Source organism: Sminthopsis crassicaudata, chromosome 1, assembly GCF_048593235.1.
Source record: "Sminthopsis crassicaudata isolate SCR6 chromosome 1, ASM4859323v1, whole genome shotgun sequence".
Classification (NCBI taxonomy): domain Eukaryota; kingdom Metazoa; phylum Chordata; class Mammalia; order Dasyuromorphia; family Dasyuridae; genus Sminthopsis; species Sminthopsis crassicaudata.
Window position 1 is genome coordinate 143,688,459 of NC_133617.1, and position 27,968 is coordinate 143,716,426.

At 34.8% G+C, this 27,968-nt stretch overlaps 1 protein-coding gene across 3 annotated transcripts; it reads right to left on the reverse strand.

The window, feature by feature from the left end:
* Positions 1-3,236: 3,236 nt before the first annotated feature.
* Positions 3,237-27,783, reverse strand: ERICH5 (glutamate rich 5). 3 transcript variants are annotated; one of them, XM_074268730.1, is made up of 5 exons: positions 27,438-27,783; positions 6,693-8,195; positions 5,564-5,680; positions 5,318-5,370; positions 3,237-4,122 (listed from the first exon to the last, which is right to left on the reverse strand). In XM_074268730.1, the coding sequence occupies exons 1-5, from the start codon at positions 27,526-27,528 to the stop codon at positions 4,117-4,119; spliced, it is 1,770 nt and encodes a 589-aa protein (XP_074124831.1). In that variant the 5' UTR covers positions 27,529-27,783; the 3' UTR covers positions 3,237-4,116. The 3 variants fall into 3 exon arrangements, with proteins under 3 accessions (XP_074124831.1, XP_074124841.1, XP_074124850.1); XM_074268740.1 differs by lacking the exon at positions 5,318-5,370; XM_074268749.1 differs by lacking the exons at positions 3,237-4,122; positions 5,318-5,370 and having other exon boundaries at positions 5,603-5,643; positions 6,748-8,195.
* Positions 27,784-27,968: the final 185 nt, after the last annotated feature.

The window sequence follows — 27,968 nt, forward strand, 5'->3', positions numbered from 1 at the left end:
AAAGCATTTTCTAATGTAAAACAACATGCAGAATCTGTTTCGATGGCCTATTGTTACTTTAGAATCAAATATAGCTTTCCCCTCAGTATGATAACTTGCTCAATGAGCAAGTATTTATTAAATGTCTTCTATGCTCTAGGCTCTGAATGAATGATTTGTCCAAGATCACACAAGCATTTAAGTGGCAAAGCAGGAATTAAAACTCAGGTCTTTTGGCTTCAAAGAACCTCAGAAATCCTGATTACCTAAGATTCTGTTCTAATGATCCCAGAGAAAACAAAAACACATAAACCCTAGCTTGTAGGTCTGGCTGCCTTCAAGTTTCTAGTTCTTTGGTCGATCTGTATTAGACATTTGGCCCTTGAGTTCCTGCTCATTAAAGAGCACTGAGTGATGAGACCTAGGTATTGATTCCAGCTCAATATGACTTGATTTAATCACTTGACAGAATGAGCATTTAATAGGATGTCCTCCAAGATGGATTGGTGGTGGAGGTGAAAGCCTCTTAACAACCCTAATACCTCCTACTACTTAAGAATAAAGGAAGCAGATGAGGGACTTCAGTCTCCTTTAATTACTTTGAAGAAAACAGAGCTTTGTAGGGGTGTCAATATATCTAAGAAAAAGTAATTTAATTTCCACTGTTTTTCTCCATAATGATACAACAGTACATTGTGTTTTTTTGGTTACAATCATTTGTACTTTATTCAAGAGAAAAATTTGAAATTTCTACACACTAAGATTAATGAAACAATTTTTTTTGATACAAAATATTTCCCATAAAATAGATTTAACTAATGATACTTTTTAATGTCTAGGCAGGGTCATGTACAGGGATAGCATGCTTATGAATGTCAATAGCACACTATATTTTATAGGGGGAAAATGGAGGGTAAAGGTCATTAATAATTTCATGATAATAAATAGCAAAATCCCTTTTACAGCCAGCTTTAAAACATAACATTTGAGACTCGCTTTATGACATCTGGGAACTTGAAACATTTACAAGGCACAACAAAGTTGTTGTTAGGTTTTGACCAACTTGTAAGAAATGATTTTAGTGCTTCCCAATAAAACTAGAGGTCCCCAATGATAAATCTAAAAGAAAAACAACAACAACAACAACAACAACCCGCAGACACAGAATTAAACACTCCCCTTTGACTGGATTAGTTCTGTCCTACAATCAAAATTTTCTTTTTGTGTTGAGAATGTTAACAACTTGATGTTCTAATTTTGTACAAATACTGCAGAATAAGATTAAAGTAGACCTCATCAGGACAAATGTTCTGACAGCTATCACACAATAATATCCAAAGATGATGGTGGTGAGCAAGAGAAAAGGAAGGCTATTTCTCTCCTACCTAATCCTCAATGCTTAATTAATTTGCAATGGTATGCAACATAAATGAGTCAGAGATTTCCAGAAAGCTGTTGCCCTTTAGGAAATAGAATCCAGAACCCATGTTTTGCACACCAAACCAAACCATCTTATTAAATTTGAGCAAAGCGGAATCCTTGAAATAATGACTGAAATAGGTTAGTCCAAATTTGATCATTTTCCACAAACCCTATCATTACTATGTACTTCAAAATGGAGTTTAACAGACTACAAATCTAAGAGGTTCCACTTTGGTGTTAACTAGGATATCCAAAGTTTATTTAGCTTCTTTCCATTAGCACTAAATTCTATAAAATACATTAAAAATTTTTATAAGCACTTTTTGTCAGTGCCACATTCAGAACCGTAGTACAGAAAGGTTAAAAGCTATATAGTCAGAGTATTCAAACCTATTCCACCCTCAACAGCTTCTTTCCAGAGCCAAACAGAAAAGGGAGGATGAAATGTTTGTTTGTTTTTTTCCCAAACTACCCACAGAACGAACACTAAGTCTAGTTTGAGAAGTAGGTGGCAGATAAAGGGGCTATTTGGGGATAAAGCTTCCAAGCAAACTTAGGGTCTGGCCTGAATGCTTCTAGGTTTGCATTTGGCATCTTCTGTAGACATCTCTCTTAGAACATCATCTACTCATAATTTCCCATATAACAAATGGCAAAGAATTTAGTAATAATGTCATAATAGGTAATCTACTATAAAATAAGGAAGTGCAGAAGGGTTGGAAAACTCAGTTCTAAACTCAGTTTTGCTAATGATTCTTTAGGATTCTTGAAAGACAAAGACATTAAAGGTACTTAGACATTTTGCAAAATGGAGATAAGAATGGTGATATTCCTTCATTGTATGGAGAACTCTGTAACAGTGCTTCATAAACCATAAGGAACAAAATTAATTTTGCAGGAGGAAATAATTGGTTATTTTTTAAAATGCTTTTTTTGCAAGGCAAAGTGCAGCATGTGTTGAGTTTTGTCACCCATGTGACAGTACATTAAAGTATAAATCTTTGGAACTGCTTAATGAAAAAAACATGACTTGGAACCAATCCTATGATTAAAGAGTAAATCCAGAAAATACCATAAATCACCATCAGCTTTTGATACATTTTATCTATAAATGTTTGCAATCATCCTTTGTAAATAGTAGAATCACCAAACAATTAAAAATATATACTCAGTAACTATATGTATCTACGATATAAATACATTCTCTGAAAAGCTCTATTTGTGTTTCAGTTGTATTATATATATATGTATGTATGTATGTATATATGTATATAATATATATTTACGTAATAGATAGAATGGGCTCTTTAATGATCTTGGGTATGAATGCATCATCCCTTCCTGTATTGTTTTAAACAGACTACTTAGAGTTTGATCCATATGTTTGGTTTTTTAATTGATTAGAGATAGACTAAAGAAATTGTGACATATGAAAGTAATGGGATATTACTTTATTATAAGAAATGACAAATATGAGGATTTGAGAGAAACTTGGAAATACCTATATGAACTGATTCATAATGAAATAAACAGAACTTTGAGAATATAATGCACAATTATTAAAGTAATGTAAATAAAAAAAATACCCAAAGCCTTGTAAGCCCTCAAGTTATTTATAGTGACTAATCTGGAATCTGAAGAGCAAATGATTAAATGTACTTCCTTCTTCTTGGTATAAAAAAATAAAATAAAATGGGAGACTATAGGCACAGAATGTTTTCAAGCTAGTTTGTGTTATTCATCTTTTTTTGCTTTGTCATAGGTGGGATGACAAGGGAAGTATTATTATATAAGACAAAAGGCATATTGTAAAAGACAAAAGGCATACATTAAAATTTTAAAACATATCACTGATAATTTTAATAAAGAAATACAGTCATTGATTCCAAAATATTAAATTTTAAAGTTACAAAAATGCATTTTGTTAATAAACATATTAAGCATAATTTTAGCAGTCCTGATATAACTATTTTTTCTTAGATGTAACTGGTATTCCACAGTCATTTTTTAAAATTACATTTCTAAATAGGCTACTATGGATACATGGGATACTATCATGATAATGATTTTTTTAAATTACTTTCTAAAACTGCACAAAGTATACAAGTTGAAGATTATAGTCTATGTTTCCTTTTCTGCAAGAGTAACTATTCTGGTAACTTCTTAAGTATCTACCTTACAAATTAGCATTTTAAAATTTAGGTCATAAACTAGAATCAATCTGTTTAAATAAGGAAAAAAATAAGACAATGTATTTTAATCATCTTGTATACCTATGGATTAAATGCATAAACAGGAGGTTTCAGTAGTTGTTTTGATATAAAAATGAATTTAGAAGAGTCTAACTCAGATTTGGAAAAGTATGAAATATATTAATATTTCAGACAAAAATGTTTTAAAAACAATTCTACTTATATATTAACATAAAAAAGGCACTCTATGGCAGATAAGTGAAAAATGTACATACATCACTACTTGTCAAAGTCTTTTGGCAACTTTTAAAGGATTCTTGAAAGGTGATTTCTTTGTGGCAAATTTTTTTTTTAACATTGGTAAAAACTTATAAATTCCTTGTAAAGTCCTGATGTCATATTCCTCACTCCCATCCCCCCAAAGTCAAAAAGACTGTAAAATGACTTTTACTTAAACAGCTGAACAAGATGAAGAGCCTGGAATTTGCATGCGTAGCATCTGGATCTTATTTCTTGCTATTTGTTAACTCTGAAATATATTTAAAACAAAAATTAAAGATATAACAGGATTTTGGGGGACAAGGTATGTCTTGGAAAAGATACAACCAAATGGAATGCTTCTGCTACAAATGTAAAATCAGCAGTTGATTAAAAATGACACATTTTAAAAACATGAATAATTTGGTTACGAAAATACTTAACTGCAAGTAGCATGTTTTACAGTTATTGGCAACAACTTTTGCTGTTTTGTTTTACATACAATGATAAATGAGCAGATCATTACTAAAACTGAAATTTACTTTTAGATTTCAAACAAGGAAACAGGTTGACTTCAATGATCTGTAAGGTCCTTTCTTGTAGCAAATTCTAGGATTCTTTGACTTTTGTGAACTGTGTAGCCATCACAGCCGTGTGACTTCATTAACGAATCTGTGTGTTCATGCATATACACTGTACGTGTATATATGTGTACAATATGGGTATATACTCAGACTGATCCACAATATGCTACTCTTTTTTTCCTGCTTTCTCTATTCACTTGTTTTAAAGGTATACATTTCTTCTTGCAATATCTTTTTTTTTTCTTTTATATTAGGTGAATCAGCACTGATGGGTAGAGAAATTTGTGGAGGAAATAACAACTAACATTTATATAGCACTTTATAATTTGCAAAGTGCTTTACATACACACACACACAATATTTCATTTGATCCTCACAACACCCCTGTGAGGTAGGTGCTGTTGCTATCTCCATTTTACAGGAGGCTGGAAAGTTAAGTGACTTGCTCCCAGTGTCACACAGATAATAGATGAACTCAGATTTCTATAACTCCAAGCCTGGCACTATCTTCACCATGCCACCTAGCTACCTCAATAAATAATTAACAAGGATTCTTTGCTTGGGATTAAATCCTTGTTCTGCCATTCACCCACTAGCTGTGTGACCTCGAGTAAGTATCAATTCTCTGAGTCTCGGAATCAATGATTTCTTAGGCTGCTTCTAGTTATAAAGTTTTATGATCCTGTAGTCTACTTATACATTTTTTGTTATTTCTAAATAGCTTAAATTGCCTTGGAAGTTTTATCAACAAGTAAACAAGATATATAAAAAAGCATGATAGCACCATTCTCACTGTTGTAAAAATATAACAAGGTGTAGAGACTAGACCCACTGGGTTAGGAATTAAGAAATCAAAGACTAAGAGTTGATTCTAATACTTACTATTACATGTATGGCTGTGAGCAAGTCCTTTCTCAAGCCTTCAGATTTCTTATCTATAAAATGAAAGTTCAGGATTCCAGCTCAAATAGAATATCAGATTTATAGACCCTATGACTGTACAAAATAATGCAATAAAAGAAAAAGTCAGAAGAATGGTGATGGGAAATGTGCTAATAAACCTCCCTAAGGTTCTCCTGTCTTCTAAGTGAGAGTAGGGAGTAGTCATTCATTCTTCTGTCAACATACCTATCTCTGTGACTGTAGTAGTATCCACAGCTTCTCCCGTTTCTTCTTCTTTTGTTTCAGACCCCTTACTTACTATCTCACTGTGCGTCTCAGTTTCCACCCTTTCTCCCGTCTCACCTGGAAACAGTAACCATAGAGATCATGATAGGACACCATTATCCAACATTAGCTGATGACCAAGTAGCTTGTGGTCTGACAGAATTTATTCTTTCAGTCTCAAGAATGAGGATGGGGTGGGGTGGGTAAATTAGCAGGGAGAGGGAAGAAATATAGTGAACAGAACACAAACATTAGTCATGTTCTACCCTGATGAAGTGTTTGTCCTAGGGCAAATCACTTCCCTTTAAACTTAGGATGCAGAATTAAGGCTAAAAAATTGACAGCAGAGCATATGATAAACAGGTAGAAAATCCTATATAAATATTAAGAAATAAAAAATAATTAAAGTTTTGATATTCAAAAGAGATGACACTGTGAAACTGAAACATATTGGCAAAATGGTAATCTGGCCCCTCAACTTTTTATTGCTGTCTGAGCAGAAAATTATTCTCTCCTTATTAAGCCAGATATGCTATATGGAATCAAATAAGACTTACTTCTTGAATAATAGTAGAGTAGTTTTTTTTTGAAGACCCAAACACTCTGGAGTTAAAATAAAATTATTAGTTGCATCCACACAAAAGGCCTCTTCTCTATTTCTGTCCTAACAGTAAAATAAATTCTAACAGGTAGGGAGGCAGTAGTTGTGACTTTTCTAATGTCAAGCCCCCACTTTATTCCCCCACTCATAATAATTTTTTTCCTCTCGATTGTCTACCTATATGTAAGCTATCGTCAAAGATAAACCTGAAAAGCATCAGAATTCTAAACATTATTTATTTGCTTTTCTGGTTTAAATATGATGGACACAGTTTGTGTTTTAGAAAAATTTTCACCAAAAACTATATTTAATCATCAAACCAAGATGATGGAATAGAAGTTCTGATAAGGAAAAGTAGTTTGGTTCAAAACATATCCACTCCCAGTTACCTAAAAGGTGGTTTGGGGTGACTATTTTATAGCCTGGACACTTGGATATGACTCTCCAGATGGCTATCCTTATAGGATTTAGGGCTTAAACAACCATTACCTTCAATTGCATGGTTCTCTTCATTCATGTTAATTTCCCTGGCTACTTTCATCACTGGCTTCATGTTTTCCCGTGTCCCTTCATCTGTTATGGGAGGCTGAGTTCCTCCAACTGTTTCTACCAACAGAATCTTTTCCACTCTTTCAGGAAGTTCAGTGCCTCTTGCTGCTCTGGAATGGTCATTCTTTCCAGGAGCTCTGAGAGACTGAATCTCTCCTACTATTTCTGGGAATTTGTTATCTTCAACTGTTCCCTGAAGATTGTTCTTTTCACCTGTTATCAGAGTCATCTTCTTCATTGCCCCAGAAGGTTCGGCCTCTCCAGGTGTTCCCTCATGCTCAGTCTCTTCCATCATTCCCAAAGGTTTGGTCTCTCCAGGTGTTCCCTCATGCTCAGTCTCTTCCATCATTCCCAAAGGTTTGGTCTCTCCAGGTGTTCCCTCATGCTCAGTCTCTTCCATCATTCCCAAAGATTTGGTCTCTCCAGATGTTCTCTCATCCTCAGTCTCTTCCATCATTCCAGAAGGTTTGGTCTCTCCAGGTGTTCCCTCGTACTCAGTCTCTTCCATCATTCCCGAAGGTTTGATTTCTCCAGGTGTTCCCTCATGCTCAGTCTCTTCCATCATTTCTGAAGGTTTGGTCTCTCCAGGTATTTCCTCATGCTCAATCTCTACCATCATTCCTGAAGGTTTGGTCTCTCCAGCTATTCCCTCCAACTCTATGTGTGTTCCCAAAGGTTCCATCTTTTCAGCTGCTTCCTCATGCTCAGTTACTTTACATGTGCCTGACAGTTTGGTCTCTTCAGCTGTTTCCTCATACTCAGCCTCTTCCAGTGTTCCTGAAGTTTCAGTCTCTCCAACTGTTCCCACATAATCATTCTCCTCCAACATTTCTGCCCTTCTATCAGTATTTATATGTTGAATATCTTCCATAATTTCTTGAGGTTCTGTCTCTTCAGATGTTACCAGATGCTTATCCTCCTCCATTGTTCTTTGGGGATCAGCCTCTTCAGTCATTCCTAGATGCTGACTATCTTCTGTTTCTGTAGGTTCTACTTCTCTAGCTATTTTCAACGACTCAATCTCCTTTACAGTTCCAAATATTTCAATCTCAACAAATTTTCCTATAGGCTGAGTACTTTTCTCAATTTCCCTGTCATTCTTTTCATCTGTTGCTGAAAGTTCATTTTTTCCAGAAGATACAGGTGGCACAGATTCCTTAGATGACTCTGGATTCTTAGTTTTATCTGTTGATTTCAGATATTCTATTTGAACTCTTTCCCCGGAGCTTGGAGATCCTGCCTTCTCAGGGTATCCCTCTTCACAGGTAAAACTAGCACCATCAGTTGCAAATGGCATCACAATCCTGGAATCCCCTGCTAGAAGGATATTGGTTGGTCCTGTTTTGTCATGAGCATCGACTTTTCCTTCTGTTGTACACTGTTTGGTCTTGTCAAGGCAAATTTCATTTTCATATGGGCTTGAAGAGTTTCCATCTGAAGTTGCTTTGGATCAATTATTTCACATGAAAAAGAAAACAAATTATTATTATTATTCATCTAATTCTATAGAAAAGCAAATTGGGATTAAAAGGAGTACTTAACCATTCAAATTAGTTAAATTACAGGTAGATGGTTTCTAGGACAACCAATTTATGCCCATTTCTTCAAATGTACTCTGCATCACACTTAACTTTATTATCCTAAATTTAGGGTTTCTTCATACCTGTCTGTTAATCTGGCTCCCTCCACCTCCTCCCACACCTACAACATTCTTTCTTATGCAGGTTTTTTCCTACTGTTTCTTTAGGAATAGAATAGGATTTCACAAAGAATCTCTAGAAGAGATTCTTAGAAACTCCTTTATCTTTTGTGAGAGGTCCTCAGTGGCAGAAGATGCTATCAAGCACTAAGCTGGAGAAACTTTCAGGAGCAGAGAATAAATAGGGTACAAAATTCTGAAAGGAAGGGAAGAAAAATCATTACTTCTTCACCATTTCTACCAGTTGCTTTATCTCAGGGATCAGAAACCATATCTTCAAAGATTGAAACTTTTCAACTTTGGAACTCCCAAACTGAGGCCCTTAATGTCATTAATAAGTACTGCCTGTAGTCTACTTACTATACTAAACATGCTAGAGACACACTTTATTCCCCCACCATCTTCATACTAGCCATGTTACTATAACTATAATACCCTTCTCAAATCAATAATACTATTACTACTGGAAACAATATATCAATTTGTTCTATTGTTGCTCCGCTAATCATCTCATCTTTGTAATTTTCCACAACAAAATATCTCTCCCTGTATACCACTTTCCAATTATGTATTTCCTCTATGTAAGTTTGTTGAGGACAGGAATTGTTTTCATTTTAATATTTGGATCCCCAACTTTAGCACAGTAATAAAAATAATTTTTTTGTTGTCCATTCATTTATACTTAGCTTCCCATGGGATTGTATAATGTGCAGAGTGATAGGGGAAAAAAATGAATTAAGATTCAAGAATGCTTGATTTTATTCCTAGATTATGCTACTAATTAGTTATTAAACCCTTACTAAATCCCATTCATTTTCCTCATCAGTAAAACAGGAGTCATAATATCCACCACCACACACACGTTCAAAGTTTAATAATTTTATAAGAGTGGAAGTTTAAGTGTTTGGAAAAGAATAGAATGAGATATACAACTCCTGAGGAAAATTATAGCTCCTCTCTTTTTCAGACCCTTTAACATCTCTCTTATCTATCCCCAACATTTTGCTTTTCTTCTGGAAATCATGAATTGCATATCCAAAATACACAATCTGCTTGAAGCTTTTTGTCCACAACTTCAAGCATAAGTGAGAAATGAGGTTTTGGCAGATTTCAAACTTTCATTTATCCATCAAAAGAATGGATAAAAATAAATCCACAAAAACTACAGGACAAGGCAGATTGTATTAGTCTAATGGAATACTACTGTACTATAAAAAATGGCAAGCAGGATGATTTCAGGAAAACCTGGAAAGACTTACATGAATTGATGCTGAATTTTGTGAACATAATCAGAACATTGTACACAGTGACAGCAAGAATGTACAATGAACAACTATTAAAGATTTAACTATTCTCTACAAGACAAGTCCAAAAAATTCATGATGAAAAAGTGCTATCTGACTTCAGAGAAATAATTGATGGAGTCTGAATATAGATTAAAGCATTCTTTCTTTCTTTTCCTTCCTTCCTTCCTTCCTTCCTTCCTTCCTTCCTTCCTTCCTTCCTTCCTTCCTTCCTTCCTTCCTTCCTTGCTTCCTTCCTTCCTTTCCTTCCTTCCTTTCCTTCCTTTCCTTCCTTCCTTCCTTCCTTCCTTCCTTCCTTCCTTCCTTCCTTCCTTCCTTCCTTCCTTCCTTCCTTCCTTCCTTTCCTTCCTTCCTTTCCTTCCTTCCTTTCCTTCCTTCCTTCCTTCCTTCCTTCCTTCCTTCCTTCCTTCCTTCCTTCCTTTCCTTCCTTCCTTTCCTTCCTTCCTTTCCTTCCTTCCTTTCCTTCCTTCCTTCCTTCCTTCCTTCCTTCCTTCCTTCCTTTCCTTCCTTCCTTCCTTCCTTCCTTCCTTCCTTCCTTCCTTCCTTCCTTCCTTCCTTCCTTCCTTCCTTCCTTCCTTCCTTCCTTCCTTCCTTCCTTCCTTCCTTCCTTCCTTCCTTCCTTCCTTCCTTCCCTTCCTTCCTTCCTTCCCTTCCTTCCTTCCTTCCTCTCCCTTCCTTCCTTCCAACTCTCTCTCTCTCTCTCTCTCTCTCTCTCTCTCTCTCTCTCTCTCTCTCTCTCTCTCTCTCTCTCCAAGTTTTCTTCCACAAAATGACTCATATGGAAATATGTTTTACATAATTACACATGTATAACCTATATCAGATTGCTTACTGTCTCAAAGAGAGAGGAGGGGAGAGAGTGAAAGTTTGGAACTCAAAATTTTTAAAAATTGTTAAAAAGTTTTTACATGTATTGGGGAAAGAATAAAATAGTATTAAAACAAATTAGTCTAAAAATAAAATTAAAATATATATGACCATAGCCTCAACCAGAGGGGATTCTTAAACAGCATTCATGAACTTAAATTTTTTTTGATAAACTGTATTTCAATATAATTGGCTTCCTTTTTAATTATTTATATTTTGTTTTATGCATTTAAAAATATTATTCCGAGAAGGGGTCTATGATACCAAAAAAAGGTAAGAACCTCTATTCTTCATAGTATATGTTCATCATAGTATATGCATATGACATACTCAAAAATGATAGAAAGGTCTTGCTTTAAAAAAAAAAAAATCAGGTCAGAGTGCAAGTTTAGGAGCAAAAGATGGAGCAAAGGTTTCTCTGAAACATCCAGCCTAAAGGCTGAAAAACTATCTGATTAAGCACCAAATCAGCAATGGAGGAAATGAATAAAGTAGTTTCTTGGGTTTGTGGAGAAATTCATTCTGACAGGAAAATAAGACTCAGATCTCTCACAAAGGATTTAAAGGGGTTTGGTTTTTTAAAATGCCTTGGGGAATTAACAAGGAAATTAGTTTAAATGAGCCCTGTCAAATTATATTTTCTAGTCAAATGTTTACTACAATGATGAATACTGTCAGCCAAAAAGAGACAATATTCATCATCAACTTCAGAACACATAAATTATTTAAAGCAGTAGTTCCACAGTTAAAAAATGAGTGAACAAATATCATATATCTCATATATTTGTGATACATCAGACCAGGACATAAGGGAACATTCACTGTCTGTTTGCCACTCTTTATGGTGCTCCTCTTATGGACAGCTAGTTTGTGGTAGTCCTCTACTGACATCTAGAAGCTACCATTTCCCCTCTTTTCTTTTATTTCCTGTCTGGAGAAAAATTGGGTTTCTTCTCTCTCCTCTTTCCCTAAAGCAGCACACTACAATTCAAGGTGTTTTAAAGGGGATTTACTGTATAACTGTATAGAGAAAAAAGAGGGAAGGAGGTCATATCCAAAAGGGTACAATAGCTCTTCCTCTAATTTCTCTATTTCTGGCACCTGGCAAACAGCTGCCAAGTTCTACTATTGCTACTTCCACATGATCTCTCCCCTACCCAGCCCCTCCTTCACTGCTACAGATTGGTTAACCCTCATCACCTACTGCCTGGACTTCTGATAAAGCCTAACCCCTCCCTGCCTCCATTTTGTCCATCCTTTGATATTCTCTCTCTCTCTCTCTCTCTCTCTCTCTCTTTTTCTCTCAACACCTATGTAATGCCAGTCTTACTGACATGGTGAAATGGACACTAATTAAGTTAGAAGACATTCAACCCAAAATCCAGTAATGTTAATAAAACACAGGGCTCATTATCCCAAGGCAGGTATAGAAACATTTCTTCTCCAATAAGAGGAAGAGAATTACTAGACGTCCTCAGAACATATAGTAAATTAAAAATTTGTAGAAATACACAGCTCACATCAGAAAGCAAAACAAATATGGGCCATTGGATTTGTCAAAGTAAATAGCCAAGATTCAAGAGTGATTCGATCCAAAGGTATTTTATAGGCAATATTCACATGAACTCTACCAAAAGTATGTCAATCAAAAAGTGTCAAATAAATGAGTCATGTAGATTTATTTATAGAAAGAGAGGTTATGATAATGATTTAGGATCAGATCATTATAACTAGAAAAATTAACTTTAATTATTGTCTGGACTTATTAACCAATGTGAATTATTCAGGAAAAAATGGAAATTGTGCAAGATGTCATTGAAAGTTGCAGAAATTTAGCATCTACCAGAAACCTAGGAAGACATGATCATGAATCTAGAATTATGTATGGGAAGCTTGCCTTCCCCTTTAAATAAACAGAAAACACATCTCTGAACTGAAAATTAAAACATGAAAAATGCTGAAAATTCAAAAAATTGTAGTGGAACTAGAAGGAAAGGACTCATTTTATTAACCATTTCCATAGCACTTAGCAATGCCTGGTATATATTAGGTATTTAATAAATGTTAATTGGGTTGAAATGATGAACCCATTTTTTTGATGAACATACCATTCAAATGCCTTCTGCCATTCTCTCTTTTACTCCTCTCTCATATGAAGAAATGACCTTTTTCTTCCAAAGCAAACTGGTCTATTTGCATAAAAGATCCCATTCAATCGAATAGATTGCTTTATCACTCCCTCTCTCACATCTTTTGTCTTTCCCCGACTGACTGCTTCCCTACAAACATGCCTATATCTCTCCTAATCTCAAAAACTTTTACTTTCTTCTGCTCTTTGTGGCTAAATTCCTTGAGAAGGTCATATTCAATGGGTGTTCCCACTTCCACTTCTCTCAGTCTCTTCTTAACTCTATAATCCATCTTCCCATCCCCTCATTCAACCAAAACTGTTCTTTTCTGAAATACAGTGATCTCTTGATTGCCAAATTCAATTCTATTTATTTATTTATTTATTTATTTATTTATTTATTTATTTATTTATTTATTTATTTATTTATTAGATCCTCATCCTTCTTGACCTCTCTGCAGCCTTTAGCACTGTTGATTATTCTCTTCTCCTTGATTCTCTCTTCTAAGTTTTTACTCTCCTTATACAATAAACTTAGTAGTTCCCTCTCACCTCCAGGATCAAACACAAAAGGTTCTATTTGGGATTCAAATTCTTTCATAATCTAGCCTTCCTCTACCTTTACAGTTTTCTCCAACCTTATTATCTCCTATGTTCTCTTTGATCCAGTAATACTGACCTTTTTGCTATTCCTTGCACACGACCCTGTTTATTAACTGACCAACTCATTCCTTCTTTAAAATTCAAACATGGATTCTTGTGCCACAAACGCCACTCTTTATTTGTGTATAGCCTTTCTCTCTACAATGTACATTTGAAGGTTTTAGAGTCAGCATAAATGGTAGAATTTCTGCTACCATCTTGCTCTACATTACAAAAGAAATGTTCTCATGTGGAAGGTGTTTTAAGTTTTGTTATTCAATCCTTTTTGTTGTGTAATGTTTATTAAGTACATTATTTCCAAATCCAAAACTATTTCTTAAAAAGTGAAGGAAAGGAGGGAAAGAAGGATTTTGTTTTATTTCCCTCATGTCACATTCCACCTAAATCATACAATATCTGTGGGTAGGAGGCTTGTCTAATCTATTCTACTCTTTTTATCCCTTTAGATTGTACAGCAAATCTATCCTACCATGCACACATTTGCGGTGACAGATGAACTAACAAAACTGGTGTTGTACGCCCTGATGTGATAGGCATACAAAGAAACAAAACACTAGGCAACACCACGGAGGGATTATAATCATAAACAAACACACCTGGGAACACATTATGGTAAGAGAACATGGAAACATGCTTTATTGCCCAAAGTAGAAATAGCAAACTTCTACCAATCATGGAGCTCAGTCAGGTCAATGTCTTCAAACCTGTGAGCCGTGTATGTTTGTGTGTGTGTGTGTGTGTGTGTGTGTGTGTGTGTGTGTGTGTGTGTATGTGTGTGTGTGTATCCACTCATATTCCTAATAAAGAATAAGGCAAAGGGAGCAGCAGATAAAGAAAAGGAAAGATTAGAAGAATGTGATTATAAAGTGACAAGACTGATTTTTTTTCCCCTAAACAAACATACCAGAATTTACATATCCCAATGAGTAACTACCACAGAGTCACCTGAAGAAGCCATACCCTTATTTCATCAATGCTGCCACTGATCAAATTATTTTTGAAATTTCTCTTGTGAATTTCCTTTAAGGCCAGTTTTTCATGTGATAGTAGATAGTAGATGAGTCATACAAGAAAACCAGTTTCATTGTTTTATAATTACTGCTGTCAAACTAGAGCCCTGAGTTCAGGAAAAAGTCAGGGTCAGAGGTATGAGATTTGCTGGGAACCAAATAGAAAGTATCAACATTGAACAAAGAGTTGTACAAAAAAAGAGCAGATTTTTGCTTATTAACCATTTTCTTATCTCTGACATGGAAACATTCTATCCCTTGGTGGGGCTAAACCATACTTTCTTCCTTTAAGGAAAAAAAAAGAGATGGGGGGGGCATGCAATGGGCAAATTATTTAAACTTAGAGGTCTCTTTAGGTTTTTCTTTTGACTCATAAGAGGAGTTCAGGAACAGAAAAAAGGAAGACCAAAGGGACAGCTTTAAACATGGCCTTAAAGCACACTTAGATCTTTATGTTGGGAAACAGGGATACTTACATCAGTCATACCTATTAGTAATCTAAAAGTGTTTCAGTATCTGTGTGTATATGCCAGTGACCCAGGGGTGAGGGAAGAAAGTGTGACCTCATAAACAAAGGGAAAAGTAATCACTCTTTATTGCCTTTTCTTCATTTAAAAAAAAATAAAAATGGCACAATGCAATTTTACTACTTTATTGATTAGACTTATCACTATGTGACTTTAGACCACTTCCCAAAATCAAAGCTCTGATCTCCAGCCCCCAAATAATGACGCTTCACTTTAGAGCATGATCAAAAGACCCATCATGTTCTGGAGACAATTCCAAAGGTTCATGGATGGAAAGGCCCTCAGAGGCCAATCCTCTCACTTAACAACTGAGAAAATTGAGTTCTGGGGATGACAAAGGTCACATAGCATCAGGGGCACTATTTGAATCCAAGTCCTCTGACTTCAAAGTCTATGCTCCTTTACTGTAGACAGAATTCCATAAATAGTTAAGCTTCAAATAAAATGAATAGCTGCTCAAGGTGGCTCCTTTGAAGGGAACAAAACTCACTTGGATATTCAAGTTCTGATATAGATATGTATGTATATACATCAGAATGTGCGTGTATATATACAGATATGTGTATTTATACAATCGTGTATATTATACACACACACACACACACACACACACACACACACATCCCAGATACTATTTATGAAGAACCTAGCACAGTATCTGGCAAATAGTGGCTGCTTAATAAATGCTTAATAAATGGAAATTCCTTTCCAACTGGTCATACAAACACACACATGTATATATATATATATATATATATATATATATATATATATATCCATGTAAATATACATTGTGTACATATGTATATATCCAGACATATACATGTTTATATGTATACATAAAATTTATTAATGTATTTAAAAATTATAGATTATGTATATAGGTATATTTTAAATCTCATTACCTCATAGCTATGCCTATATTCTTATATCCCAACATCTCAATTTTGATCCACTTAATGTAGTATCCTAGTTTTATGAATTTTAAATTCCTTTGTGGGGGGTAGTGGGAGTATAACCTCAGGGGATGAAGTTCTAGATTTTTTAACCTGAGGTTGTAAAACATTAACATGAAAGTCAAACTTAACATAGGAACTGAAAACTTTTGGCAATCTTACTAAAAGAATAATGGTTTTCATTTGGTGACATGACAGTGTAAGAACAAAGATTCATTGTTCTACATTCCCCCTTCTCTGTCCATCAGTAGAAGCATCTGCTGACCACTCTGCTTAAGCTGGCCTGGGCAGACTGGCTTCTTCTTGAGCCAGCATCCTCTCTTTAGCTTATTCTGGTCTTCCCTTCCTAATAAATAATACATTCTTACATTTCTACTATTCCAGCTGTCCAAATTCATATTCTTTTGTGATTTACAGGTCTAAGAGGAATAGTAAGGAGTGCAGTGTTTAGAGCATTAACCTTGGGTCCCAATGTGACCTTACACACTTGCCTACAATGTAACTGTAGGCAAGATATTTAACATCTATATGACTTGACTTCCTCAACTATAAAATAGAATCATAATAGCACCCATCTCCCAGGGCTGTTGTGAAGATTTGTAAAGCATGAAGCACAGTGAATGGCAGATAATAGCACTTTATGCTTGCTTATTTTCTTCCTTCTCAACTGGTCAATGGTAATGATAATTGACATTTAGATAATTCTTTTAGATTTGAAAAGCAACATTAAACACATTTATTTAGCTCCCTACAAATGTAAGACACTTTATAACAATCAGTTGATTGATAATTAATCTATCAATAAACCTTTGTTAAGTGCCTACTTAGTGTACTAAGTGTACTAAGACTTTACAAATATTTCACTTTATATCCATCATCTCATTTGATCCTCACAAATATTCCTCATTTTACAGATGAAAAAATTAAAAGAGTTAGAGATATTGAGTGACACAGAGATGGAGAGGGGATTTCAGGCTGAGATTTGAAATCAGAGCTTTCTTATATTCAAATCCAGTGCTACTTCCACTATCCCATGCTGCTATAGCCCTCCAAAGTCTCATTTTTATCCTTTTTTTCAATTCAATCTCCAAACTTCAATAAAGGAAGATATACAAGATTGTTATTATTCTCCTTTTGCTGGAAGTAGTGGATATGTATACATTTTAGTGGCCCATTGTTTTTATATATCATTTTGAGGTAGACTTTCCATAGAGGAAGAAGATCCTGGGATCACAGTATCCTAGAGTTTAGAAGGTCATGAATTTCAAGCTGGATTTCACAGACTGCATCTGAGCCAATATCTTAATTTTACAGATGAGAAAATGCTTCAGACACTTACCAGCTGTGTGACTCTGGGAAAGTCACTGAAGTGCTGTCTACCCTCAGTGTCCTCATTTGTAAAATGGGCTAAGATAACATCTATCTCCCAGGGTTGTTAGGAAGATAAGTGAAATCTTTGTAAAGTGCATACAAACCTTAAAATGTTATATAAATGCTAGCTGTTATTATTATTATTGTTAGAAAAAAATTAATCCCTAGAAAGGTTCAATGCTTTGCCCAAGGTTACACAGAAGTAGGGATTTGAATTCAGATCCTCTGACTCTGAAGCCACTGTTGTTTTCACTGTACTATGCATAGAACTTAGAAATTGTGGCCAAATAGTGATATATCTCAAAGAAGGAGAATTGAATCATATGCTTATCTAAAATACAATAAAGATGAGAGAATTCCAAAATGGAGAGAAAATAAAAATATTTGGGTTCTCTTTTAAAGCTCATTTTAAAGAAATTTCCCTGGTATACTATCATGGAATGAACACTGGATTTTGTGTCAGATCCATGTGTCCATGATCAAATCCTTTTGGGCCTCAGTTTCCTCATACGTTAAATAAGGGGGTTTCACTAAATCATCCTTTGGAGGCCCTTCTAGCCCTTCTTCTAGATCAGGAGTTCTTATTCTGGGATCCCTGAATTTGTTTTTATTTTTAATCTTTTGACAACTCCATTTCAAGATAATGGGTTTCCTTTGCAATACTATGCCTTTTATTTCATGCATTCATGCACTCTTCTCAGAAGAGGTTTTATAAGCTTTGCCAGATTTTCAAAGAGGTCTAGGGCATACAAAAAAGAACTCCTGATTTAGATCTTCAGAGCCTTTAAGCTCATCTCAGCTTATTATCTTACCTCTGTGCTAAGAATGATAGAGCTGGAAAGAACCTGAGAAATTATTTACTAAGTCTAGTCCAACTCCTTCAGGGAACTAAGGCCCAATTTAAACAGTCAAGGTCAGTAAGTGCCAGAGATGGGATTCTAATCCAAATCCTCTGACTGCAATCAGCATCAGCTTATCCTTGGTGTGGTAGAAGAGTGCTGTATTTGAAATTAATTATTATTATTCTAGAATAAGGATCAATTCATTAGAACCAACTATGACTGAGAAATGTTAAGTAATGTAGAATTTGGGGCAACCCCAAAGTTTGTTTAAGAAATCCATTTAATGTCCTATTTTTGTTATTGGCAAGATTTAATATTGACAACAATGCCATATGACAAACTTTGGTTTTATGTCAAATTTGGATAATAATTGTTTCTATATAGTGCTTTTTTTTTTTTTTTTTACTCTAACGAGTACTTCCTCACAATGGAATGATAATAAGTAGCATTATTGAGATGTTTTTTGGTTTCTTTGAAGGAAACTTCAACCCTTTGAAAACTTGTGATTACAATGGTGTGAAACCTCATGATTGCATCTCTTCAATGCCTTGGTAGATCAATTGTTATGGTAAAAGTAAAATCATCACCTAATGGCTAACTTTAACTTCTCAGGCATGGATGAGCTTCTCTACAATTAGCCAAGTCAGTCTTTGGACAACATCCATTTATTCCACAGGTGGTATATGAAAACTTTCCAGCTCAGTAAATCCAACCAGAGATTCTACTCCACAGCCCATTTTCAAGATGAGGAAATCAAAGCTGTAGAAAATTATTTTCCAATAGTCCATTTTAAAGATGGAGAAGTTGTCTCTCTACAGAGACTAACTGGCTTACTTTCTGATAATTATTGAGTGTCAGATATGGGTCTTAATCCAGGGCTAAAGACTAACTCCAGAACTTTTTTTTTTTTTGTACCATATTTCCTCTCTTTAACATGGCTCTGTTTGACTCAATGATTAAGGTTAGGTAAGAAATGAGGCAGAAACAGTCTCTTTTGTCTTGATCTATATCTTGCCACTGAACCCACATGGCTCTGGAAGAGAAAGTGAGTTTGCACAGCCCACTCTCATTTAAATCCATTTCCCTTACATATCGTATCATCACCATCCTGATGTCATGGTCTTCTTCCAGAATAAAGAACAAACAACAACAATGACCATAACTTCCTCTCCATGAAGAAAAATTGTTTGTAAGAAAAGTGATGAAAAAATCCTTGCAGAGTACACTACTTCACAGGATAGAGAAAAGAGTACTGCATGATCCCAATAAATGTTATTCTTATCATTTTTGTATTTGTATTCCCGACACCTAGCAAAGTACTTGGCATACAGAACATATTTAATAAATACTTGTTGATTGATTAGGGTCAGGCACCAGTTTTGCCATTAACTAGCTGTGTGACCATGAGCAAGTTCTTTGATCTCAAAAGGCCTTAGTTTCTTCAATTTTAAAATTGAGGTGAATTGAACTAAAAGACCTCTAAGGTTCCTTTATCTGATCTCTGTGAATAGATATTCTCTGATCCTTTCAGCTGATTCTATGGTATACTCTGAAAAAAATGGAGGGGGGAAAAAAAAAAAAAGCTTCATAGTTGCTCAGTGTAAGTAAAAGAGACCATGCAGATTTATAGTCATTTGAAATAGGGTGTATATTCTAAATGGAAATGCTAAACTAAATGCTATAGCCAAAATATAATACAAAGAAAAATTCTGCTTTTTGAAAATCATTAAAGCATGGGTAAAACATTCTAGAACACATAAAATTAATGTCTCAGGGATTTTAGGGCACACAGTAGAATTTTAACTAAATTTAAGCTTTATATAAGTTATAGCTAAAAACAAAAAATATCCTGTATGTAAATGATAAAAACCTATTAGAAACTCAATCAGAATTCTGGTTATATTCTTATTGTAATGGTTATGTGAAAATATTGAACAAGGACTGTTTCTTATAAGTCACAAAACACAATTTATATACACTTATATAATTCAAGCCCATTCAGGCAATGTTGACAAGAAAGGCAAGAAATACTGAAGGTTAAAATAAACAAGTCAGTTTGGCTGATTATCAAAATGTAAACACAAGTCTACTTAAACTTGCTTAAAGTCCTTCCCAGTTTGCAGACAATTGCCCCAGTTCTTAAGCTGCGACATTTTTTTTTTTTTTGTCTTTTCTTATTTAAACTCTGTACTGAACAAATACCAAAAGGAAAAAAAAAAAGTAGCATTTTCATATGCACAGAATAGAGAAATGGTGATTGTCAAATGAATCCCCACACCTTCATTATCTTTACAATCTTAAAAAAAAAAAAAGATTTATTATAAATCCAACATGGTATTTTTAAAACTCTCCTGCTTGTTCGTCATTTCTTTCCTTTCTTTTCTGTTCATTTTCCTTTAGTGAGCTGTGACATTTTGAAAAGAAGAAAAGGCCCATTTGGAGAGGCAAGAGTGCCTGTAACAGTATAAGATGGAGTGAAGTATTGTTTTAAAATGCTTAATAAATGCTTGTAGGGTTGGATCGATTTTTTTCCTGAATGCTAGCCTTTTTTCCCCCCAAATGCAGTTTAAATTGCCTTTGGCTAAATTGAAATATGTGAAATCAATGGAAACTTTTCACAGTGTCTTGAATACTGAGTGGATTAATTATTTCAATAAATATTAATTAATGTAAAAATACCATACAAGGCCTGGAGATACAAAGGGGGGAAAAATGGCATTCCCTGTAATCAAGGTATTTATAATCCAATTATTATATAATTATATAAATGTGCATTATCTAAATTATCTACTCTTAGCATAGTGCTTTGCACACAGTGGGTAATTGGTAAATTATTGAATGGATAAACTATTAGTTTATCCATTCAATAACTTACATACACACACACACACACACACACACACACACACACAAATACTTCTAATAATATATAGGAGATAGTCAATGAAGAAAGAAAGATTCCTTCCATCTTGGTGGGAAGGATAAAGGTGAGGCAGGAAGAGAAGAGTCAACGCATTTTTAATAGCCTACGTTTGGAATGGAGATAGTGTTGTATGAAATCATACAGTGTTAAATAGTTAACTGGAATTATGAGTTTGTGAAGGGCATCATTGTGAGATGAAGCTATAAGGGTAGAATGAAGTTAGATGACAGAGGGTCTTGAATGCCAGTCTTAGAAGTCTATATTTTATCCCGTAAGCAATGGAGAAACCTCTAAAGATTTTCGAGCAGGGAGTGATGTGATTGAAATTCCAATCTTTTTTTTTTTTTTTTGGTATCATGGGCCTCTTGTCAGTCTGGTGAATTCTATGGATCCCTTTTCAGAATGTTTATAATTGAATAAAAAATGTAGCATCCAAAAGAAATTAATTATATTGAAATATTGACAAAATATTTTTTAAAAATTCATAGACTTTCTGAAATCTACCCATGGGTCTATTCTTAAGAATTACTTCTGCAAAATTAGATATGGATCCACACTTAACACCATATACCAAGATAAGATCAAAATGGGTCCATGATTTAGGCATAAAGAATGAGATAATAAATAGATTAGAGAAACAGAAAATAGTCTATCTCTCAGACCTGTGGAGGAGGAAGGAATTTATGACCAGAGGAGAACTAGAGATCATTATTGATCACAAAATAGAAGATTTTGATTACATCAAACTAAAAAGTTTCTGTACAAACAATACTAATGCAAACAAGATTAGAAGGGAAGTAACAAATTGGGAAAATATTTTTAAAGTTAAAGGTTCTGACAAAGGTCTCATTTCCAAAATATATAGAGAATGGACCCTAATTTATAAGAAATCAAACCATTCTCCAGTTGATAAATGGTCAAAGGATATGAACAGAGAATTCTCAGATGATGAAATTGAAACTATATCCACTCATATGAAAGAGTGTTCCAAATCACTACTGATCAGAGAAATGCAAATTAAGAAAACTCTGAAATACCACTTCCCACCTGTCAGATTGGCTAAGATGACAGGAACAAATAATGATGAATGTTGGAGGGGATGTGGGAAAACTGGGACACTGATACATTGTTGGTGGAGTTGTGAAAGAATCCAGCCATTCTGGAAAGCAATTTGGAACTATGCCCAAAAAGTTATCAAACTGTGCATACCCTTTGACCCAGCAATTCTGCTATTGGGCTTATATCCCAAAGAAATACTAAAGAGCGGAAAGGGACCTGTATGTGCCAAAATGTTTGTGGCAGCTCTTTTTGTTGTAGCTAGAAACTGGAAGATGAATGGATGTCCATCTAATTGGAGAATGGTTGGGTAAATTATGGTATAGGAAGGTTATGGAATATTATTGCTCTGTAAGAAATGACCAGCAGGAGGAATACAGAGAGGCTTGGAGAGACTTACATCAACTGATCCTGAGTGAAATGAATAGAACCAGAAGATCGCTGTACACTTCAATGCTGTATGAAGATGTATTCTGATAGAGGTGGATATCTTCAGCATAAAGAAGATCCAACTCACTTCCAGTTGATCAATGATGGACAGAAATAACTATACCCAGAGAAGGAACACTGGGAAGTGAATGTAAATTGTTAGCACTATTGTCTATCTACCCAGGTTACTTATACCTTCGGAATCTAATACTTAATGTGCAACAAGAAAATGGTATTTACACACATATATTGTATCTAGGTTATATTGTAACACATGTAAAATGTATGGGATTGCCTGTTATTGGGGGGAGGGAGTAGAGGGAGGGGGGAATAATTTGGAAAAATGAATACAAGGGATAATATTATTTTTAAAAAATTACTCATGCATATATACTGTGGAAAAAATTCTAAAAAAAAAAAAGAATTACTTCTGCAAAATGACTTTACATTTGCAACTTGTGTCTACAACAAGAAGTTAAGTCTCAGTCTGGATAATTATTCTTTTAATTAGAAAGTGTGCAATATCCTGTAGAGTCCTAAAGGCAGAAAACTGAATTTCCATGTCCCATTCTAACACTCTATTTGAATAGCTGCAGTTAGTGGCTAATTTGAAAAGAATATAGAGAAGTGACATCATCTATAACTGGTCACATCCATTTAATAAAGGAATCCTTAAATGAAAGAAGAATGATATATATATATATAGAATAATTCTCCTGAGGGAAGGGAGGAAAAAGGAGAAAGCATGATAGGCATTTTATTAACATAATTAACCTGCAGGTCTAAACTATTCAAATTTTTTGAAGGAAGGAGAGAAAATAAAGTTCACGATATCTCAAAATGAAGATTAACATTTTTCAATAAAAGTTTTCAATAATGAGCCAATTTCTACAATATTATTAACAGTTATTTACAAATTAGAAGGCAATACATCATGAATTACTATACAAAATATTCATCAAATTTATTCTTAAAATATTAATGTACAATTTGAAGTCACTCTCAATGAAAACAAATCAAACCAGTAAACATTTGTAAAGCATCTAATATGTGCTGAAAACATAAGAAAAATAACAAAAGATGATACTTAATACTTTATAGTTTGAAAAAACCTTTTCTGTATGTCATCTCATCTGAGTCATGAAGTCAGCCCTGTGTGGCAGCCAGTATAGGTATTCTTACTTCATTTTACAGATGAGTAAACTGAGGCTCAAAATGATTAAGTGAATGTCTAAGGGCCATTTAGCTAGTCAGAGGTAGAATTTGAACCCAGATCTACCTTACTCCAAATCTAGCACTCTACATTGCTCTATGCAGACTTCCAGTGCAGAACATGGAGGGTCTAAAATTAAGGGATTTGATTCTTACTACTGTGCCTTAAACATAATACTGAATCTCTTGCCTGTGTTCTTTCAAGACTCATTTCACATCCCACCTACTTAGGAAGAAGCCCTGTAATGCCATCCCCATAGTATCTTTCCTTCTGAGATTACCTTCCATCTATCTTTCTAGTTTAGATCTAGTTACTTACATGTTGTTCTCCACCACCCCCAAGTATGATATTCTAGAGAGCAAGGATTATTTTTGCCTTTCTTTTATCCTCAGTGTTCAGTAGTGCCCTAGTACATAGTTAGTGCTTAAAAAACATGTTGCCTGCAGAAAAGAGGGCTACCTCTTTTTATAACCATTAGAGAGGAGTGAATAAGTGACCAGGAAGTCATTTTGGAGAAATTCCCATCAATAGTCCAAATCTCAGTAAAGTAGGAACTTAACTCATCTGGTATAAAGGAAATTTGAAAAATGGGATGAGTCTAAGGGCTTCAGAAAAGAAGGTGGTGAATGAGAAATTCAGTAGAAAAGAGAATATATAAAAGAAGAAAACTACCAAGCAGAAATGAGACTCAGGTATTCTTCAGTTATAAAATGGGGGAGAACATGTTAGGAACACATCATTTTTTGGTTCCCAGGCCTAGAAGAGTGCTTTGTACTTGACAGGATTTAAGATATTTGTTGAAATGAAATCATCTAACATACATTTATTATATATCTACTGTATGAAGTTTCCAGTGACTTTGTAGATTAACCAAAGGTGATTATCCTGCATTTGACAGAAAGAGTTGACTTTGAAGAAATTCAATCCAATGCAATAGTTCTACTGCTTGCTAGACCAATGCTAAGCCCAATGAGGGTAGGGACTATATTGTATTTAATCTTTGTATCTTGTACCTTCCCTAATATCTAAATGGTGTTCTGAAAGCACAAAATAAACATTTAGCAAAGTAGCAAAGTAAATAGCAAAGGAAACACACCCATACGCTTGTTGATTAATTGAAAAAAAAAAGTAAATTTAATAAATGTTTGTGGGATTTGAAAGGTTTTTGCCATCTCCAGATGGAACTCTATATAGAATTTCCTGAAGAATTCTCATTCGGTACAATACTTCAAATGTATTACATATTAATTTCTTCAAAGTATGTAATTCCTTGATGGACATCCTAACCTTATGTAAATATAAATATTTGTTGAATTGAATGCATGCCATTGTGTTGATGTAAAATGTGTTCCAAATTATATACTATGGATATTATAGCTTTAGATCATAACCTTTCAAAACCTAGGGGCAGCTTCTATAATGTTTTGTTCTACTTTAAAGGGATGTATTGAGAGCCATATGAAATGGGATAGGTGAAAAAAAATTAAATATTATTAAGCAGCGTTTCAGTATTCCTTGTTTAAATTTTAATGCCTGTTTCCGTTGTTTAAATTATTTATTAGGCTTCCAAAGATCATTAAGTTGAAAAGTTGATGAATATACAGTAGTGTCAAATGTCTAACTACTGGCCACCTAGTGATCAGAAGCAAAATGCACATACCAACTACCCATAGCCTGATTTGATTCATGCATCTTATGGAATTTATAAGGACATTCTAGAAACTAATCTGAAATTATTTACCTACTTTGCTATATTTGTTTTCCCAAATTATTTCAGAGATTTTATAATATCTTCCAATGCAAACCATGTGAAAGCAGAATAGCAAAGGAAGCATACCCTAAATATTAAATTACAATTATACAATTTCACTGATAGGTATTGAGTAAAAGATGCTAAATATATTTAAATTTAAGCCAAAATTGTATCAATTACAGATAATTTTGCCTTATCTATCCTAACAATATCAGTTCCCAGAAGACAATAGCTCTACTATTTATATTTTACAAATTACATGCAACTGAATGTTTATCTATGTTCTTCATTTATAGATGAGGAAACTAAGGCTCCAAGAGTATTTGAATTTGAACATTTCAAGTTTAACAAGCTAAACTTGGCAATGGATATAGGATTAGTAATAGACCAAGGACCCAAAGCCAAGATTTTTCTTACTTACAAATCCAGGACTTTCCACCATATCAAACTTCTTTTTCACAGTAACAGAAGTTACTATTCTATAACTTCTATTTTATTCACAGTAATAGAAGTTACTATTTTGATGGCACATTTTTAAAAACTTACTTCAAAATTTTGTTTTATTATGTAAATTCATGAAGCAAAACAAGTAAATAAACAAAGAACATTTTATGTGAAGCTTTATACAAATTATGTTCATTACTTTGTCATGGTAAGGAAGATAACCTCAACTAACACATCTTCTAGTCTAAACAAAGAAGGAAAGGACTGAATTATTAATTATTATTAAATCACTATTGGTAATTCTCTCTTAGGATAATTCAAAAGAAGAAATTTGTTCATTTTTACATAAAGAAGCTATCCTATGTAATGATTTTAAATTAAATCTAGCTTTGTGAAGAAGGTACCTTAGTACCTTTCAGCCTTAAGAGGCTGAAAGAACTTCAGACTACAGATACATTGTTCTTTCCACTGCACTCGATTAGGGATATCAGAAAACACTTTAAAAGTGAAAACATTGGTTAAGTGTATTTGTATTCTTTAAAACTATTGTCAAATTACTGGCTTGCTTGCCACAACTATGATGGAATTAAGCTTTTATGCAAAAATTTCTCAAGCAAGATTTAACTTGGAAACTAAAAGAAATGAGACAAGGGGAAAAAAAGGTTACTGAAATAATAGTAAGTCTAAAGAGAATGCAAGACATTACTAATTATATAAGTTTATTTTTACCTTAATCTAGTCTTCCAAATATTTTGGAATTAAAATATTCTTGGGGCTTAACTTTTACTCACAATTAGCTGGGGGAGGGAGCCCCCTGAATTTAAGTGGCTTGCTTAGGATCACCTGTACTATGTGTCAGAAACAGAGCTTGAAAACCCGTCAAGGTTCTTGGCTTGAGAGCAGACAGACTATCCACTAACTTTGGTTGGCTCTTAAAAAATTGCATATGCAAAGTGTAATTTATGATATGATTCTCCCTTATCATTACTTTAAGGGGGGAAAAAAGGGAGGTTGATAGCTTACACTATTTCATGATTAACACAAATATTTTCAAATTATTTGTGATTTTAAAATATAGAAAATGAATTGTTTGCTTACAAAGAAACCCAGAGAAAGCTTATCCAGAGGGTTACAAGGAAGTGGGGAAGAGAGGAAGGTACAAGCTAAGAAGGAAGAAAAGACGAAAGAAAGAAAAACACCAGTTTTCTCTTTCAACAGGTCACCAGCTTTCAGGTGAAAAAAAAAATATGTCAAAGGACAAATATTTTTCCAGGTTTGGAAATAGATGTCACCAATTCCTTTCATTCAATATCTAGAAACAGCAGGGGACACAGGCTGCTCTTTCTTTAAGGAGTTTCTCTCTGGATATCCCTAGAGAATGCTCATAAATTATTACTGCCCAACTTTTCTAGGTTGGGGGTCCTGGGAGGAGATGGGAGATGGAGACTCCGCTTAAACCAGGGGAATGGGAAGAGAGGGACAGGCTTTCCGGCTGCTCACCACTTTGCTTCAGTCCGTTGGTGACACCGGTCTTGTTCACTGGCCGGCTGCTTTCCTGATTCTGGGTCTGGGTGCTGCTGGAACACCCCATTGCGGTGAAGATGGCTGTCAGTGCCAGCTGCTGGGACTCAGGGGAAGGAGCAGAAGCCTCAGCGAAGATCCCAGCTTGAGCCTTATTCCTGGGCACGTGACCCACCCCCTACCAAGCTCTGGCTGGGAATGCTGGGGTATAGAAAATCAATGTCCAGCACCGTAGCTCTGGTGGACACAACCCTGGACAATAACCTACAGACACCTGCAGAGAAGGCTCGCTCCTCTTTGACTGCCTCCTGTACCCGCTGGGACTAGAGAGGCGGGGCGTTGTCTTGTATGCTAAGCTTTGAGAGAGGCCACCTGTAGATTTCTTCTCCACTCTCTATTGGCTCGAGGAAGCGAATTAATGGGCGGGGAAGGGTGGACCGCATGGCAGGGACACACAGAAGGGGCGGGGGAATAAGAGTTGTACTTGCTGCTAGATTAGCCTGAGAAGAA

Coding starts and splice junctions, on each gene's coding strand:
- ERICH5 (XM_074268730.1), bottom strand. CDS start 27,528: ATGGGGTGTTCCAGCAGCACCCAGACCCAGAATCAGGAAAGCAGCCGG. Junction 8,196..27,437: donor CAACGGACTGAAGCAAAGTG/GTGAGCAGCCGG, acceptor ATTGATCCAAAG/CAACTTCAGATGGAAACTCT. Junction 5,371..5,563: donor TACTACAGTCACAGAGATAG/GTATGTTGACAG, acceptor TTCATTTTATAG/ATAAGAAATCTGAAGGCTTG.